Below are 19,466 nucleotides of genomic sequence, written 5' to 3'. Positions count from 1 at the left end.
TGGCCAGACTAGGCCATCTCACCTGCCTTTGGGCTTCAACCTGTATCACACAGAGACAGACTGACCAAGAGGTGCAAGAGAGCAGGAGAGCAAGCTCTGCTCAAGGGTGTTTATTTATGCTGCCTCTACTCTGGGATTGCCCATGCCCAGCCCACTCAGAATTGTGTAGGTGGAGCCCTCAGAAGGGAGGCTTTCTGGAGTTAGTGCTGCTTCTCTGGAGATCTAGTACGAGGACACACCCCTCACCATCTCAGGAAACCTATTAGCAGTTCCTCTAACTTCTGCCCAACACAACCTCCTGTTTTAGAGGGCAAGCCCCTTTTTAGCTCCTGGGCCCTGCCTACCAGCTGACATGGTGTACAGGTTCTGTGACATATATCAAAGAGAGAGCAGTGCTTCAATGCCCCTAACAACTCCCCCTTTTTTATTAATAAGACCGAGTGTTCTCATGTTGACGAATGAGAAACTCTTCTGTAAGCACCTCTCTGGAATTTTTAAAGAATACATATAAAGCATCCTAGCAAAGTAGGCAAAAGCCAAAGAAGCAACAATACAAAAATGGCTACATAGAGCCCATGGGATACAATAGAAGGTGATGGAAAAAGAAGTATATTGGATCCCATCACTAAACTGGTCCAGCAAGGATAGTCATCTCTCTGCTTTGGTGCTGTTTCTGGCATTTCTTGAATCATTTTCTTTTCTTCTTCGGCTCCTGTTTTAATAGGGTCAATTTTCCTTGTTGTTCTTTGTGGAATCCATTGGCCTTCCCCATCAGGATCTGCAAGACATAAATATCCTGGTCCTTTCCAAAGTACTAAGTAAGGATGGACCTTGCCAATGTCCTTCCTCATTCTTCCAAAGGACTTTTGAATGTTTCCACTTGAAGTGCGTTTTCATGGAACTAAGTTTTCTGTCCTGTCTATAAGATTGTGCCAAATGTATCGTTCCTGGAGAGAGAGACTGGTAAACAGTGATACCTTAGAGACTGGTATCCCTGTTCTAGGCACAAATAATTCCAAGTATATAAGGTCTTATCCATATCCCTCTGTGTGGGCCATCAGGGATTCTGTCTACTTCCTCCCCTTTTCTGTTTAATAAGGGTGATCTTCAATTTAGGATGGGCCCATTTCACTAGCGTCTGACCCTGTGGATTATAGGGAATCCCTGTAACATGTTTAATGGTGAATATGGCAAGGAAGGTGGCCATCTGCTTAGAGGTATAAGCTGGACTATTTATGGTATTAGGAACCCTGTGAGAGGAGAAGCAACTAGACAAATGTTTAATGACCGAAGGAATATTCTCACTGGAGGCCACTATGGCCCAGAGGAATTTAGAAAAAGTGTCAGTACAGTTGTGGAAGGCCACACGGCTCATATGTTCACATCCATTTGCCATAAATCATTGGGTAATAAACCCCGGGGATTAACTCCTTTCCTAGGTGGAGGAGGGAGAAACTGAACACACTGAACATATTACTTCTTTATCTGTCAGGCTTATTCCTGGGTGAGGCCATAATGGCGATGTAGAGAATTAGTGGGTAAGTGGAGAAAATCATGGGCACATTCAGGAGCTGTGGCAACCATGAGAAGGAAGCATTGTAAAACACAGCTCACCACCTCATTGCCAGCAAATATGCCTCCTGCAAAGCATTGGTGAGAGTATACATGCAGGACGTAAATGGAATGTTTCCTAGTCTATAAAATCAACTGCAATTCAGCAAGGAGGTCAGCAACTGAAGAATTCTGAGATTGTAGGACAGCATCCTCAATGCCTCTGAGCACTCGGACAGCATATGAGCTATTTGATATGATGTTAATGGGTTCCAGGTACCTTTTACAGGCTGGAGGACAGTGAAAAATCAGGGATGTGGCAACCATGAGAAGGAAGCATTGTAAAACACAGTTCACCACCTTATTGCCAGCAAATATGCCTCCTGCAAAGCATTGGTGAGAGTATACATGCAGGATGTAAATGGAATGTTTCCTAGTCTATAAAATCAATTGCAATTCAGCAAGGAGGTCAGCAACTGAAGAATTCTGAGATTGTAGGACAGCATCCTCAATGCCTCTGAGCACTCGGAAAACATATGAGCTATTTGATATGATGTTAATGGGTTCCAGGTACCTTTTACAGGCTGGAGGACAGTGAAAAACTCATTTTTCTGGGTGGAATCATAAGGAGTCTCTAACACCAGAATCTCTTTTGAGCGCTCATGATAAATTGAGGCCTTGCGGTTCTTAGTGGCATCAGTAAAGACATTTGCACCTTGCACAGGCTCATCAACAATTGTCTTACAAGAGCTCTGTACCAGAATATGGGACAGCAAAAGAAGGAATAAGCATGTAGAATGCGGACTTAATGTAGGCCATTGAACACGATACATCCAAGGCCAATTAGTTTGCATTATGACTTCTTTAGCTCCCAGTTCAAAGGGTAAATACAGTAAGGATCTTTTCCCTTTAGATGAGAAGCTCTTTTTACTGCCTCAAAGGCAAGTTTTCCCAGCATTTCAATATGGTTCCATAATATCTTCTGTGGTCTTGTCATGTACACATATTCCAAAATTTTATTACCTTGATGTAATACCGGGAAAGGACTCTTTGGCCTACTAAAGAAACCTCTACAGGACACATGGAGTCTGACCTCAGTTTCAGATTTAGAGGCAAGAGCAATGTTCTTATAAATTGTGTCCATTTATGAGGGGAGTTAGGTCAGACTCTCTTTTCAATATGTCATACAATGGCTGAATTAAAGAAATAGGAATAGGGGCACAACTCTTAACCATTGAATTTATCCTGCTAGTTTCTGAAATTGGTTCAGAGTATTCACCTTGTCTAATTGTAAATTAAGTATCTAATTAGTAACTGCAGAAGTCCTCATGCGGAGCCCCAGGTAAATGATGGGATGGTTATTTTGGATCTTTTCTGAGATTACTACCACTCCATGTTGAGCGAGAACACTTATGGTCTCCTTCGGCAGGGTAGGTACTGCCTTTGAGGCAGTAAAAAGAGCTTCTCATCTAAAGGGAAAAGATCCTTACTGTATTTACCCTTTGAACTGGGAGCTAAAGAAGTCATAATGCAAACTAATTGGCCTTGGGTGTATCGTGTTCAATGGCCTACATTAAGTCCGCATTCTACATTTTTCCCACTGCTTGTTAATAATAGTATATCATCCATATAGTGCAGTATCATGGCATGAAGCCACACCCTCCTAATTGGCTCTAGCACTTGTGCTATGCATGCCTGACACAAGGTGGGGCTACAACACATCCCTTGGGGGAAAACTTTCCTTTGGTAGTGCAGATCGGATCCTGCATTGTTTATAGCGGGAATGGTAAAAGCAAATCTTTTCTTCTCCTCTGGGGCCAGCGGGATGGAGAAGAAACTATCTTGTATGTCTGTTACTGTAACTGGCCAGCTGGTGGGTACTAAATTAGGAGATGGCATGCCAGGTTGTAGGGCTCCCGTAGGTTCAGTAGTAGCATTAATGGCCCTGGGGTCCACTAGCATTCTGAATTTCCCAGATTTTTTCTTTATAATAAATACAAGGCTATTCCATGGGCTGGACATTGGCTCTATAAGTCCAGCCTTCAACTGTTGTTGTATAATTTCACATAAGATTTGGGCTTTGTCCACTGAGAAAGGCCATTGGGGTACCCAAACCAGGGTGTTAGATTTCCATGTTAATGGTATGGGCGTGATATGAAAGGTGGTACCCAAACACTCAATGACCCCAATTAAAAATCCTGTGGAGATGATATATAAACTGAGACCCAACAAGCCTTCAATATATCTCTACCCCATAAATTGTACCTAAGACCTGCGACAACCAGGGGTCGGAATACCCCCTGGTTGTTTACAAATTGCCAGGGCAGGTCTTCTGCTGCAACCCCTTTAGATATAGCAGCCACGAGGACATCCATTTGAAAGGCACTGAAGCTGACATTCTCACATCTCTTTATCATCTCTTCCAGTCCAGCCTTCCCATCTAAAGTAAACATGGCCTTCTGGCAGTTAGTATTAGCATTCTCCTGTGCCAATTTCTGTAATAGGAGGCTGGAGGCTTCTCCTCTGCCCACTGGTGGGCCACAAAATCAGGAAAAGGTTCATCCGGGCTCTGTTTAATTCTAGTTATGGAGGGCCTCTGCTTTCCAGAAGCCTGAATTTTGCTAAATGCTCGTTGGACACATTGGGACACAGCTGCATATATTGCTGCATCATATTGCATTTGATCCTCATTTCTTTCATACCTTCCAGCTCCTACTATTTTTTTTGGAAATCATCTTGAGGGGTGTGGCTCTGAATATCACCTATAAAGTTTTTTCCTTCCACGTCTCCTTCCTTTGTTGCTTTCCATATCATTTGTCCTAAACTTGTCTCTGTTTGCACGTCATTATCTACTTTTAATAGATTGTGGCTTGCACCTCTTAAAGTGCTTCTAATCATTTGATAAATGGGGTAATGCCATCCGGGGTGGCTCCCAGCATTTCCTAATCATAGGAAGCCATCTAATCACCTACTGCTTCCCACTTTTTAAAATCAATTTCCAATCCTGCTTGCTTTACTATTCTATAAACTTCTTTCCCTAGTACCTCCGGATCTGGGTCCCTCGCTATAGTTTGTCCCATACCGAATGCTCCACTCACTAAAGCAGAGTTCTTTCTCTCTTTCCAGAGAGGTCCTAGCCAAATGGTCCCTGTTTAGGCACCATTTGTAGCATCTCTTAAAGCTACTTTATCTGCCCACCCATTGGTGGCACAGCTAGGCCAGCTCACCTACCTTCTAGCTCCAACCTTATCACAGAGACAAACTGACCAGGAGGTACAACCATACAGTCTTTATTCAGTCATCCTCTCAGTGGATATAAGCAGGAAGCAAGAGAGCAGGAGCATAGGAGCACAAGAGCAAGAGAGCGAGCTCTGCTCAAGGCTGTCTATTTATGCTGCCTCTCTTCCCGGATTGCCCACTCAGAACTGTGCAGGTGGAACCCCAGAAGGGAGGCTTCTAGAGTTAGTGCAGTGTCCCAGGAGGAGATCTAGCAAGAGGACACACCCCTTGACATCTCAGGAAACCTATACCAGTTCCTTCAACTCCTGCCAGATACAACCTCCAGCCTCAGAGGCCAAGTCCCTTCTTACCCCCTAGACCCTGTCTATCAGCCGACTTGGTATACAGGCTCTCAGAGCAGTGCTTTATTTCCCCTAACAATCTCTGATGAATCCACTTCTGCCAACATTAAATCCTGAAATAAATCAAATGCGTAAGTAAGAAAGGCATGTTTAATTGAGATAATTAAGTTGTGAGCCTGGGTCACCCATAAATGTCCATCAGAAAAACTTATAGAAAGATTTTTATATGTTCAGGAGGAAAAGGGGTGGGGATGGGGCAGAATGTGTGTTAAATGAGGAACAAGGCTTGGTCATAAGGCTCTAGCTGCCCTTGGCAATATGAGCAAAAAAACTATTTCATTCTGATTGTTTTTACCCTTCAAGAATCAGTTTTACCCAGATCTTAATGAGGGGGCTCAGACACTTTGGAGTCACTTTGGTAGACACTTTAGTAGTCTTTGGCTAGCCTAAACTAGTTCTGTTTACAGGATAAACAAAGAAAGATTCTGATGGTGGGGTCCTAGGGTAGAGCCTAGCCCAACCTATTTGAGACTAAGTTCCTCAATAGAAATGTAAGGACATTTCTTAGTATACTTTATTTTTTAAATTTTTCAATAGTATTTTATATTTCCAAATACATAATTTATAACATTCATTTTTGCAAAACTCTGTGTTGCAAATTTTTCCTTCCCCCTCCTTTAGCTCCCCTTCCAAGACAGCAAGCAATCAGATATAGGTTAAATATCAAATTCTTTTAAACACGTTTTCATACATGCTGTGTAAAAGAAGTCATAATAAAATAATTTAACTATGGCAAAGTTATGTAATGATTGTTACTAATATCTTTTTGATAAAATCATAATGGTTATGAGGTTGACTTGAAATCAATTTTTTGAGGATTTGATTCCCTCAAGGGGGAAAACATGAGAAAGAAAACAAAACAAAATCCATTCAGTCTCCATAGTTCTCTCTCTGGAAGCATTTTCCATTTTAAGTCCATTGGAATTGCCTTTAATCATCACATTGTTGAGAAGAGCCAAGTCCATCACAGTTGATCATCACATAATTTTCTTGTTACTATATATATTTTTTTCTCCTGGTTCTGCTCATTTTACTCAGTATCAGTTGATGGAGATCTTCCCAGGTTTTTCTGAAATCAGCTTGCTCATTGTTTCTTATAGAACAATAATATTCTATTACCTTTATCTCTTAATATACTCTAGAGGGAGTGGGGCTTTTCCTACTCTCAGGATGGCCTTTTGACAGAAAAGGAAAAATTAAATTTGATGGTAACAGTATTAAAATTAATTTCTCTGTCAGTCCACTAATACATTGTTGGTGGAATTGTAAAATAATCCAACCATTCTGGAGAGCAATTTGGAACTATGTCCAAAAGGCTATAAAACGCTGCATACCCTTTGACCAATACTGGATCTTTATCACAAGGAAATCATAAAGAAGGGTAAAGGACCTACATGTGCAAAAATGTTTGTAGCAGCTTTTTGTGTAGTAGCAAAGAATTGGAAAATGAGTAGCTGCCCATCAGTTGGGGCATGGCTGAATAAGTTGTGGTATATGAAGGTGATGGAATATTATTCTATAAAATGACGAACAAACTGATTTTTAGAAAGCCTGGAAAGATTTACATGAACTGATATTGAGCAAAGCAAGGCAGAACCAGGAATATTATGTACACAATAACAGCAAGAATATACGATGGTCAACGTGAAAGACTTGGTTCTTAGTAGTTCAGTGATCCAAAAAAATCCCATGTATAACCAGAAAAAAAAAACAATAAAATTTTTAAAAATTTCCATGGATTCCCTCCTGTGGTTTGCTGAGGACCTGTCTTCTCAATGAATCACCAACAATAATCAAACGCTTAATATGAGAATATTATAAGGAAAAGAGATTGACCAAGTCATTGACAGGAGCCATTGAGGGCAGTCTTTTTTGGCAAGCAGGCCATACAAAAAATAATAGCACATGGGAAGAGAAGGGCAATCCACTTCCATATCCATTTCATCAATTTATCTTAATTTAGGGTTCCTAAGTCTCATGTAGCAATCTAATTTCTCAGAGGATTTCTTTATGCAGTCTTCTGACCCTCTGGAAGCCATTTCTCTTAGGCTTTCTGATATAGGTGGGACCTCAGAACAGCTTCTTCTAGCAGGCTTGCTTCTCTAGTTCAAGTTACTTGTAGAGATTCTATTTCTATGAAAATCTCTTGCAAAACAGATCTTATTACCATTTAATAGTCACTTTAAGTTTGCTTTACCAATAACGAGGTCATGTGGCAAAAACTAGCTTCAACCTGGTAACTCTAATAAGAAAATCAAATTAAGAATCTTTAGACCAGAGAATTTACATTTTCCATATATTCTTTGCTGCTTAGATCTTTCTCTAAACCAGATATTTGATTTAGAACCTGTCAGTAACAGGCTGAAGGGAGAATCTAAAAGAATTTACAAAGTCTAACTTGTAGAAGAAGAACTTGCTTCTGGTTATAAATTTGATATTTGCCAATATAATTGTGTCAGCTAAGGCTAAAATAAAATTCCCTTTAAATTGGCATTAACTCCACCATCATTTAAGTTATGGTATTTATCTTTTTTCATTTTCCATATCAAATTCATGTCCCAGAAGGGAAGGGACTTCAGTTTACTACTTATAATGCTTTGTGATATAAATTAGCAAGTTATTGTGTTGATATATTTAGGAAATTCAAATACAAACTGAAAAATAAAAAAAATTCTGAACTCAATTTTTCTATTTGACATATATAAATATCTGATCATGTTATTATTATTTCTTTAGGAAAAAAAACCCAAATGTTCACTCTAGCTATTTTATTTACTCTATTTCCTTTTAGCTGCTCATTTCCCCCTCAGGAGGATTCACTTCTAAGGAGCTAATACTATATAGGAATACATAAGTAATAACTTTCTATATAGAAAGGTCGGTCACCAATGAATTTACATAAGAGAAACTTTCTTTTCTTTAACTCAAAACAGAAAACATATAAGATATTAATCTTATTAAATAATAGAATTATATCCTGCTTTCACAGATCATTACAATATTGCTCAATATCATGCCATGCCATTATGAAATATTTAAAGGTCCTTATTTTATGTGGAAATATGACACTAGTAACAGGCTGATGACAAAGCCAAGTACTCATCCACTTCAAGATATAATATTGACTATAATCTCAGATTGAAAACAGAATTGTAAAGGTATTGTAGCAACAAGATTCATCATAAAAGTCACAGCTTAATTTATTATGGTTAGAGAGATTTGCTTTTAGAAGAAGAAGCAACAGCATGGAATTAATAGCATCAATCTGATCCTCCAGATCTACACCCAAGAACTCGGAATGAATCAACCTATGTATAAGAATAGTTAAGCATAAGTATATGGCAAGATACAAAGTAAGGCTCAGAATTAAGCAGGTGAGTAGTTTTCTTGTATGGGAAGATAAATTAGGAGGATCTAACCATAGTCTTCCCAAGTTCACTTTCCCAACTTTTATTTCCACTAAACTTAGATCTGAGATGTTACTCCCATTGCACTGCTGGCATTTTTTCTTAATCGAAGGACTCAACAAATCTAAAAATGAAACTCTAAAAGAATATTCAGAGTCCTAAAAGATTTTACCTCAAATAACAAAATCTCATTGATCACAGTAGGGCTGGACAATTGTTATCAATGTTTTCAAGTTGTTGCAATAAATTAGCTAACAAATAAAAATTCTCTGCCTTCTGGGAAAAAATCACATGAAAGATTTTATTTAATATTCCTTTCTATTATTATTTCTCTTCAAAATAGTATAAATTCATTTTGATATAAAATGATAGTCATAGAATCTAATGAAGAATAAAATTCACATAGTGAGTATATGATACCGCTAAGGTTCTAGACTGACATATATCTATCCTTTATTTAAATCTTAAAGCAAAAATAAATCTTTAAGACTAGAGTTTGTTAAGCCTAAATTGATTAAAATGTAATTTCATTACAGATCTTTCCAATTATAATTTCATAATTAAACAAATTCCTAATTACCACTCCCTTTTGTCAAAAGTGTTTGCAATGAGTAAATGGATAATCAAAAGAGCTTCCTCTTCACTTTAGACAAACTAGAAGTTTCTAATTTCTTAAATTATGCTTTAGAATATTAACAGTTTTCAAACATTTTCCATTAACAGTTTATCTCACAATATAGAGATATCCAGATTAGAAGAGAAATTGCATTCCTAACAGTATATTTGCACAGCATCATAAACAATGTTATGGATTTGAAACATGAAACAAAACCCAATTCTAGTCTAGTATCCTTATAATGGTCTGTTGGACCATCTTATGGCCAAGAAACCCCAGATTGAAGATATAGTACATTTTTATAAGCATGGAATTTAGAACAGAATAGAAATTTCATTAGAGAGAGAAAATAAATTCATTACCTAGATCTATTTTTTCAAGTAGTATCATAGTCTCACATTATAATTTAATTTTTTAATATTATATTTTACACAAGAGCTATTTATCCCCAAGCATTGCATATTATGGGGTTCGCTATTTCCAGCCAATCCACTGCCAAAGATTTTAACATAGGCAATAATTTACTACAATTTTAATATTTAAGAGCCAAATTAATAATTTAATTCAGATCTGCGGTCTACAGTCTCAAAAAGAATCCACTGCTTATCAGTTTACTTCTAACCCTCTATAACTATTGACTTTCAAATGAAGCTGCAATTTTTTATTTGTGTATGTAAAGTTTCAAACAACCTTCTTACTTAAATAAAGTCATTTCCTCACATCTTCTCAACAGACTTAAACCTTTTCATTTTTATGCATCTCTCTTTTGGTTTACAAAACCCAAACTTTATTACCTTCCATATTCAGCCTTTAAGCTTTTCTTATTTCTCTTTTGGCAACTCTCCAGCATCTGTTACTCAATCTACATGAATATTTGCTATTTGATTTGCTCAGATTGTACATTTACCATATCCTAGACTATATTCACTCCACAGAATGTATCCTTCATAATTTAAGTGCATATTTTTATTAAACTCAATGACTTAATAAAACCTTACTTTCCCAAGCTGTATAGTTAATTTCATTCCAGATGATTTTCTTCAATAATTTACCTATCACAATTTCATTCTATTGCTTAATTAGTTACAGTTTAGTTATTCTCTAAAAGATTAAAGCATCTTAGATCTCTTTCATTCTCCCAAATGGGGATAGAAATCTAAACTGCTTGTTCCTAGTTTGAGTACATAAAGAAATTTGAGGGGAAAATCCTTTTAAAAATCCATTAAAATGTTCTTAGTAATTCCAAAAATTTAGGTCTGCAGTGGCTTATACTTCTGTTTAAGAATAGGAGTGGGGTTCTGGATTCTTTCAGTCTTATTTAACAGATTACAAAAGGCTTTGTTGTCTATAAAGACAATTCAAATTGTTTTTCGAAATTAAATCATATTTTCTTCTCTTTTCTGTTTAGTTACCTTTCACTTTTCAGAAGCATCAGCTAATTCTTTATGATTCATAAGTCAAGAGAGTTATATTTTCCATTCTTAACCAATATTTCTCATACAATTTCTACAATGATACATATATTTTATACATGAATTGCTAAAATTCTAAATTGATTATATTTAAGATAATTATACAGAAATTTGGGCCAAAGTATTTCTTAAAAGACAAAAAACTCATTTTTTAGCTTTAAACACATTCCCCGATATCAGATATTGGGTGGGCAATTGTAAATAACAGAATACTGTAGCCAAACAATTATCCAGATTTAATTTTTTTTTTTTTTTTTTTTTTGCTGAGGCAATTACTGAGGCAATTGGGGTTAAGTGATTTGCTCAGGGTCACACAGCTCAGCCAAATTTGAATTCAGGTCCTCCTGACTTCAGGGCTAGTGCTCTATCCACTGTGCCACCTAGCTGCCCCCTTCCAGATTTAAATTGAACAAACTGATTTTGGATTAAAAATCTATTTGGATTTACAAACTTTTAGTTTCCAAGACCATTTTTCAATTAAAATTTAGTCTTTAACAGGAAGATTACGTATCCTCTAGCTTCTGCTTCTCTGAATTAACAACAAAATTTCTTTTCAGACTCAACTTTAGTCAATTAGGATTTGTTACATTTCTACTGGATATCTGATCGATAGAGTAATTATTCAATCTAATATTGTTAGGGAAAGATTGTGAAGGGAATACTTGGAGAAAAGCTGGGGATCTTAGACCTGATCTTTCCCTAATTTTTCCCCTTTTTCTTTGTCCTGTCCTTCCTTTTTTTAATAGAAAATGTAAATTGCAACATATATGATGTGCTCAAAAGGCATACTATACCAACTAGAGTATCATTTATAGAAATGTTTTTAACAAATGGTGTACAGATATGAACAATCTCAGACTAAAGGGATCTAGACTTGCAAATAGTTTAGTACTTTTGCATAGCCTATTATAAAAATGATTAGTGTTCTCATCCTCTTGTATTATCTCCTGAAACTTCATCATATTTAGAGACATTACTTTTCCAGGTGGACAGATCAGAAGGAGAACAAGATGTGTATCTAATAAAAGTCACTTTATCTTTGCTAGCCAAAGGGGGGAGGCGATTTTAAGATCAACTAATTGTTTTTCCATTTTCTGTTTCCTCTGATTCATTTAAGGGAATCCCATTGACTATGCTGTTTTTGCTATTCTTAGTTCCCATTACATGTAAAAATTCTTAAGCTTACCTAGGCTTAAATCTTTCAGTTTAATTTCTAAATTTCTTAAGTGGTCAAAATTCATCTCTGAGGGACCACATGGTTTTAGCAAGGGTGGGAGATATGACTTTAAACATAAATAATATTACAAAAAGGACAGAGATACTTTACTGGTAGTCTTCTTTATCCCTAGAGACTTGTGTCCATATAACAGGACAGGTTATGAACGCACATAACAAACACAGTTCTCATAACAGGTAGAATTCTATTCTCAATTTGGATTACTAGGTGTTTCTAGTCACACACATAAATATAAACAGTATACTTAATGTTCCACAGAGACAATAAGGCTGCAACTTCCTTAAAAATATTTTTTTATACACAAGAAAGGCTTTTTTAGATCAAATTCTGGAATATGCATACATACGATTAATATAGAAATAAAGATTACTCAGATTCTTGAGCTCCTTCTTCAGTTCTTTATGAAAGTTAGATAAGAAAATATATTTGTAAAGTCCTTTGCAAACCTTACATGGTATATAAAAAGTAGCCAGGATAGCAAGATGATATGGTATTAATAATTATACTTACCTCTGATAATCACTTGCATCACAAATACTTCTCTGTTACTGATATCTTGTAAATTAAAATTAAGGCTTGTAGATAAATCCTTCATACTGGGATTGTTTTACAAATACAAATAATAATTTTGAGGGAAAAGAAATTTAAAAGATTTGTTGTAAACTTGAAAGGAATAGCAAATAATAATACATTTGCTGTTTTCATTTGCTGTAATCATCTTTTTTATTCTATTACATTATGGAAATGCTTGTTTTATTCCATAAATTAAAATAAATTTTAAAAAGAAGTATGCAATATAATCAGGTAATCATGAAACATGGTCATAAATGGCAAATCAAAAAGAATACCAAGAAAGAAAGGAAACCAAGGGAAAGAAGGAAGGAAGGAAAGAAAGAGGGAAGGATAGGAGTGGTATTATTTTTTTTCTTTCTGGAAAGATAGGCATTTACTCCTCTGCCTTTTCAGTTATATTGTTCCTATTGCTATTAAGGAATAAAAATACTTTAAAAAATTACGGTATATTTAGTATATTAATGGCTAGTCAACAACAAATAAGATCTTTCAGTATTCACTCTCATTCTTAAGCAAATTGCTTGATAATTGTGTTTGGGTTTATTTATAGCTGCAGCATGCTGATGATAGCTTCCTGGTCCTCACTACAGATGGAATTAACTTCATGGTGAATAGTCAAGAGATTTGTGACTTTGTCAATCAGTGCCATGATCCCAATGAAGCAGCCCATGTTGTAACTGAACAGGTAGTGACTTTAGTTCTAATTTCAATGGAAATTATTTAAAAGCAATTATGTGAGATGGCTAAAATTGGAAGTTACAACTTAGAACAGATAGAAAAACTTTGTTTTTGTGCCAACCTGTGATTTCATTAGTATGAGGAACTTCTGATAGAGAAAGCCCCTTTGGCATTCCAGCTGAGCCACTCCCATGTAACATAACCTCATAGAGCTAGCTGCCTTGGCCCTGAGAAGTAATAAAAATATCCTATGTCAAAGGCACAATGGTAATCTGGTTTATCTGACTGCCTCATGAGTTTTTTTCTTGTTTTTTTTTCTCCTTGCTTTTCTTTTCAAGGTGATTTGTATAAATTATAGATTCTATTTTCATTATTGCCATTATACCTGAAAACATTTTTACATGTTTTTCTTGTTTACATTTTAGAGCTGTAAGAAATTTTAGAACCCTTCCAATCTAGTTTCTTCAGTTAACAGAGGGAGAAATTGAAGTGCAGAGAGCTTAAGTGATTTATTCAAGGTCATGCAACCAGCTAGTGGCAAAACCAAGACTTAGAATGCACTTATCCTGGTCTGGGATCTTTCCACTAAATCATACTGTCATATAAACTGCATATGTTCATGATATTCCTCAGTTACTAAAAGAGATCACTGTACAGTAAAGAGCATATGTACTTCATTTAAAATTCTACCCTCCTGTAGGTAACTATGAATTATGTAAAACTAACATACAGATTTTAAAAAGTATTAATTAAACTGTTAACTAGCAATAATTTTGTTTAATTTCTTAGAAATTAGAAGAATTTCTAGGGAATGATTTGAGCAACTCAGATTTGCTAACTATTCCTTCCTAGCTCTGGCTATTTCCTAGCTAGATGAAGTTGCTAGTTAAGTTCGGCATTACTGTGTATGAAATTGGAAACATGAACATATTGATAATTCACCCACTTAAGAATATGTTAAATGGATGCATTTTTGTGAGCTCATTTGAAATATACTAGACATTTATGAAATACAGTATCAACTACCTCTTGTAGTCCTAAATAGTATATTATTTGAATCAATCTCTGACAATAAAGTTACAAATGCCAAAAGGATACTCTTTGTACTTATATTAGAAAAATATACAATCACCATAAGATTGATATCATCAGAATCATCTTGAAGTCAGTGAATAGTGTAAATACCATTATATTTAGAATCCAGCTTTCAAATCATAATTTCTCCCCTTAATTACTCTTGTGATCTTGCACAAATGACTTTGCTTCTTCTCTACATCTGTAAAGTGAAAAAGTTGGATTAAATGGCCTTTGAAGTTCTTTTCAGCTCTAAATTTGTGATCCTCTAAGGGCTTCTACTTCTCATATGCTATAATTTTGCATGTTTTTTAACTAGTTATGTGAAGTTTGTTCATTAATACAGTGGCTCAAAAAATAGCAAAAGTATTTAAGAATAATTGAATCAGTGACTAAACTTAGAACTACCAGTTATCCAAAGAGCATTTGTATATCTAAAATGTATTTAGTTTAAGTTTCTTTGTGCATACTGTAATTTCCTGTGTTTGTTTTTCTTTCACCAAATGCTATAGGCAATACAGTATGGTACTGAAGATAATAGCACTGCAGTAGTAGTGCCTTTTGGTGCCTGGGGAAAATACAAAAACTCAGATGTCGGTTTCTCATTCAGCAGAAGTTTTGCCTCAAGTGGACGTTGGGCTTAATAGCTTGTGCCAGATGTTATTCTGCGATTGATATCTACTATTATAGGAAACAGAACTAGATTTTTTAAAAAATCATCTTATGACTCAAAAATTAGTGCCTAAATTGCTTTTAAGTTTATTATCTATTTCCATGTATTGTTTATGAATATCATGGTTATCATCTGTAAGCTCTAATTCAACTTGTTTGGCATAACAGTATGGATAATCAAACTTCTGCGAGTCCATGTGTACAATGAGTAAAAGGATCTCATAAAAAAAAAATAAAGGGTTTGATCTAACTGTGTTAACTATTTTATTTCTTTTTTTGGACTACTAGGCAGCTCTTGATTTTCAGTGACCATTTTTACTGTACAAGCTGAAACCTAACTTTATTGTGTATCTTTGGAGAAGTTCTTGATTTTCAGGGTGTGTGTGTGTGTATGTGTGTGTGTACAAATAAAACAATGTTATGTATACATGTTGCTTATTTTTAAAATACTCCACTAATTGCAAAATATTGATTATAATAATACAGATAGTACAGGCCTTTTCACAATTGCTTTTTAAAAATTCTGGCCCAGTAACTAACTGGCTGTTGGAACTGAAAAACAATTGAAATGATTCAATTTGAAAGTGATGGGACATACCTAAGGTATGGTATTACGAGCCCAGTTACATTTTTATGAACAACGAGCCTATGTTTTTTTTAAATTGATTGTTACTTGGGTCTCATATAATCATTCATTCTCTTTCTTATGAGTGAGGAAGATGCACAGTATATGTTTCTCAATCTAGGAAAATAGACTACTTATGCAAAAGGTCCTTTTTCTGGATTAATGTAAAAAGAAGTACTGAAGGTTTTAAGTACTGTATATAAAATTTTCTGCTTTTAATCTCTTTTAAGTGTTTTATATATACTCTAGATATATTAGTTTTTCTATTGTGGATACTTTTTTGTGGGAGATGATGACTTCATAATTATGAGGGCTACCTAATGGTGATTTGCTTTTACTCTTTTTTAAAGTTAAAGCTTTAGTCTAAAGCATAAACATTAAAATATCTGCCTCAAATCCTATTTGCCTTGTGATTTGCTAATATAAATTTATGCCTTTTTTTCTCTTTTGCTGTCTTCTCTTGGTAAGTAAATTAGCAGATAGAAATGGATTTCAGAATAGAGGTGCATGGTTGTCTCAATAAGTTATTTCCGCATAATATGTCACTGAGTATATAATGTTTCTAAGGAACTTTTTTCTCTAAGTAAAAGTCTTTGAATGTATACATATTTGAAATAACACTATGTCATTGAAAGGGAACAAAATAAGCTCTTGATATGATATATTCCCTTTGGATTTATAATCCAGAGCCCAGAGGTCACTGTAAGAGGGCTAGAAGTGGGAAGGAGGGGAATACCTTTTATGAGCCATTTAAATGTTAATGGTATTTGGAAATGATTTGTAAAAGTTTACTGTTTTAGAAAAGTAAGAAATCCAGTAAAAAAATTTGAAGATGCACTCACATATTGATATCTTGATAGGTGTTAAAGCATTTAAAGTACAAGTTCTTTTGTAGTTTATAAAAACAAATAGTGTTCTAAAAATATCAGGAAGTGCAAAGAGATTAGGGTGAAAATGAATCAAAAAGACTACAGGAAATCAAAAACCTACTATATCCTTAACAATGTTTTCCATAATAGTTATTTTCTCCAAGCTTTAAAAGGCTTTATTTACATCTAAAGTAGTTCTATATATTGCATCTGCAGAAAAGGAAATTTAGGTCTCCTTATCTTATTCATCAAAAAAAAAAAAAAACCCTTCTTAAATGAAACAACCTAATTGCTTTTGCCCCTCCTTCTTTCCAGTGAAGATATGTGAAAGAGGACACACTCAAAACCTGTGTCATCTTTCTGTGACATTCATCTGAAGAACAGTCAAGTTGAGGAACCTAAGTAGCTTTCTTGCTCTTCCTGATTAAAGTATTTAAACAAATACAATAAAACTACACCATAAAATGATTACTCAGAGTTTCAGAAAATCTATATATTAAAATATCAAAATAGCATTCATTCAAGATTTTTGGTTTATTTGCTATTTTGAATTATTTGTATTAGTGCCCTTTTCCACATTAATACAGATGTGATCATTAAAATAATTTTATCAAGTGCCTATTACATATATACAAGGTACTGTCCTAATATTGAGAGCTGACTTAAAATCCAGTTATACTAGGCAGTGTTGTCAAACCAGCTTCAAGAACTGAGGTCACTCATATTTAACATGTATAGGACTTCTTGCCATCTGGGGGAGGGGGTGGAGGGAGGGAGGGAAAAAGTCGGAACAGAAGTGAGTGCAAGGGATAATGTTGTAAAGAGATTTTTTTCAAAATTAAAAAAAAGAACTGAGATCACTGAGGAATGAAGGATTTTTGTAGATCTGTCAGAGATAGGTATATGTTGCTGCTCTAATCTAGGATTTGCTCTGCCTCTCATGGGTATTTTTTAATGCTGAGTTAACCAGCTAATCTATGAGACTTAAATTTATTTTTCCAAGCCTTTAATATTAAGTATAATGATGTAGCTTTGGCTGATCAAAGGGAACTTATTAAGATTTCAAAATCTGTGACTTGAAAAATATTCCAGGGAAATGCCCTCACCAGCAGAAGAAATGGGAGTGACCTAATGTTCTCTTAGAACTGTGAATTTTCCATACAGGCAAAACTATGTGAATTTGTCTGACTTAAATCTAGTTTATGTTCATATAACATTAAATTCTTGGTTATGTTCTAGCAGTGTTTGCTTTCTATTTAAATGAAGACTGTACAGTTGTAACTTATGTAAATTTAATAGCTTCTTTGCTTAATGAATTGCTGCCAAAATATTATTTGTCAAATATATTCTGTATATTGAAACCATTGTACTTTGACACATACTCAAAATATAAATATTTGAATATCTTATGTCTTGGAAATTAAATGTACTTTTGTTTTCTTTAGTTCATTAAACTATGACTAAATGGTTAATTCATGTGTATATTTTGATAATTATAAAATTACATGATGAAGTTAGTTTCTTAAATATTAAATGCATCACATTTCTTGTCTCTTCTGTGATCCACATATATAGATGATTTTTATAGATTTTTACCTAATGAATAAATTAATTATAAGCAGTTTGAGTTCAATTTAAATACTGAAGAGACTAACAATGTTTAACCTGGCAAAGGGAAGACTTAGGGGAATCTAGTATCTATTAGCAAGTATCTGAAATGCTGTCTCAGGTGAAAGATTAGACTTGTTCTCTTTGGTTCCAGAGAGTAGAATTAGTGAAGGTTCAGAGAGAGAAATTATGGTGTGAAGTCAGGAAAAACTTCCTAATAATTAAAACTTTTTAAAATTAAAATGGGATGATAGTTTCCTCATCTTTGGAGGTTCAGATGAGGAGAATGAACGGCCATTTGTAGTGGGGATTACTTTGAAATATGATTTGGACTACATGGACATTGAAGGCTCTTCCAACTCTGAAATTCTGTGATGCCATCACAATAACTCATATCAGTTAGCAGTGGATCCACTGGGATCCATTCACCAGTGCATACTTCTGTTTTCTGTATACAAAGGGTAATACAACTATATCTTCTATCAGATGTCTTATAGCTTTAACAATTCTGTGGATGCTATTCTACAGGCAAGCTAATATTACAGATTAGTTCACTTACAGATGAAGAAACCAAGACCTAAAGAGGTGAAGGTCACAGCTGGTAAGTTGCAGGCCCCAAACTTGGCCCCAGATCTTCTGACTCTTAAGACTGGTTTTCTTTCAAAATAAAGACACATATACGCACACGCACATGTACCCACACAAATCTCTTCACTTGGATTCCTTAATTTATTGTGGGTTTTGATCTATAATTTGTGTATCATAATTTAATTTTTCAAATGCAGAGGTCATATATATTAATTTGTTCTGTAGCTTGAGTGCTGAATTTAAGGAAACTTGATGAACTCAGTAAACAGTTACTTTCAACAAATCATTGCCCAAATATTTAATTTCAAAATATTTATGATTGTTGGAATTATTGTGTTACTGAACAAAAGCAAAGTATATTTTAATTCTCAGAGTATCCTTTTGTAATCAAATGTAAATTATTCTCTAAATTAATATGAAGAATTCCACATGTAAGTTGATTTTGGACTTAAAACACTGAACATTTTAATAGCCCCTATAGCAAATAACATTTAAAATTGGGGGCTTTTATATACATATAGGATCCTTAATTTAAGAATCATTTTAATGCCACATTGGGACATTGAAGTGGACATTAATAAGGTTTTACATGTGTATAACAAAATTCACTTTTGAGAACACATTTCCTCTCCCTGTCATAAGTGAATTTCTGGCTTAACCTGTTACCATTTACTTAGGATGAAGTCATTATGTAGTTTGGTAGAGTCTGTAAAATCAAACTTGTGATATCAATTATAGGTTCAGTGTTAACAGGTTAATTTCCTGTTTTACTTGATATAGATCTCCTTCTGCCATCTGTTCTTTGATGTGTAAATAATTATCTTCTCTTATTTGCTCTTTGAAATTCTATTGTAC

The 19,466-nt window shown here is 34.9% G+C and overlaps 1 protein-coding gene across 7 annotated transcripts in view; it reads left to right on the top strand.

Annotated features, from left to right (window-relative positions):
• The window catches only part of PPM1K (protein phosphatase, Mg2+/Mn2+ dependent 1K), a 30,407-nt gene extending 12,520 nt beyond the window's left edge, over positions 1-17,887 (top strand). For all 7 annotated transcript variants that reach the window (XM_051963925.1, XM_051963928.1, XM_051963924.1 and 4 more), the window contains 2 exons: positions 13,048-13,182; positions 14,762-17,887. In XM_051963925.1, the coding sequence (XP_051819885.1) occupies positions 13,048-13,182; positions 14,762-14,893 (267 nt within the window). In that variant the 3' untranslated portion in view covers positions 14,894-17,887. The remainder of the gene's footprint in view (positions 1-13,047; positions 13,183-14,761) is intronic.
• Positions 17,888-19,466: the final 1,579 nt, after the last annotated feature.

Source organism: Antechinus flavipes, chromosome 6 (assembly GCF_016432865.1).
Source record: "Antechinus flavipes isolate AdamAnt ecotype Samford, QLD, Australia chromosome 6, AdamAnt_v2, whole genome shotgun sequence".
NCBI classification, from domain to species: domain Eukaryota; kingdom Metazoa; phylum Chordata; class Mammalia; order Dasyuromorphia; family Dasyuridae; genus Antechinus; species Antechinus flavipes.
Note: the sequence above shows the minus strand (reverse complement) of the source record. Positions and strands in the feature narration are given on the sequence as shown.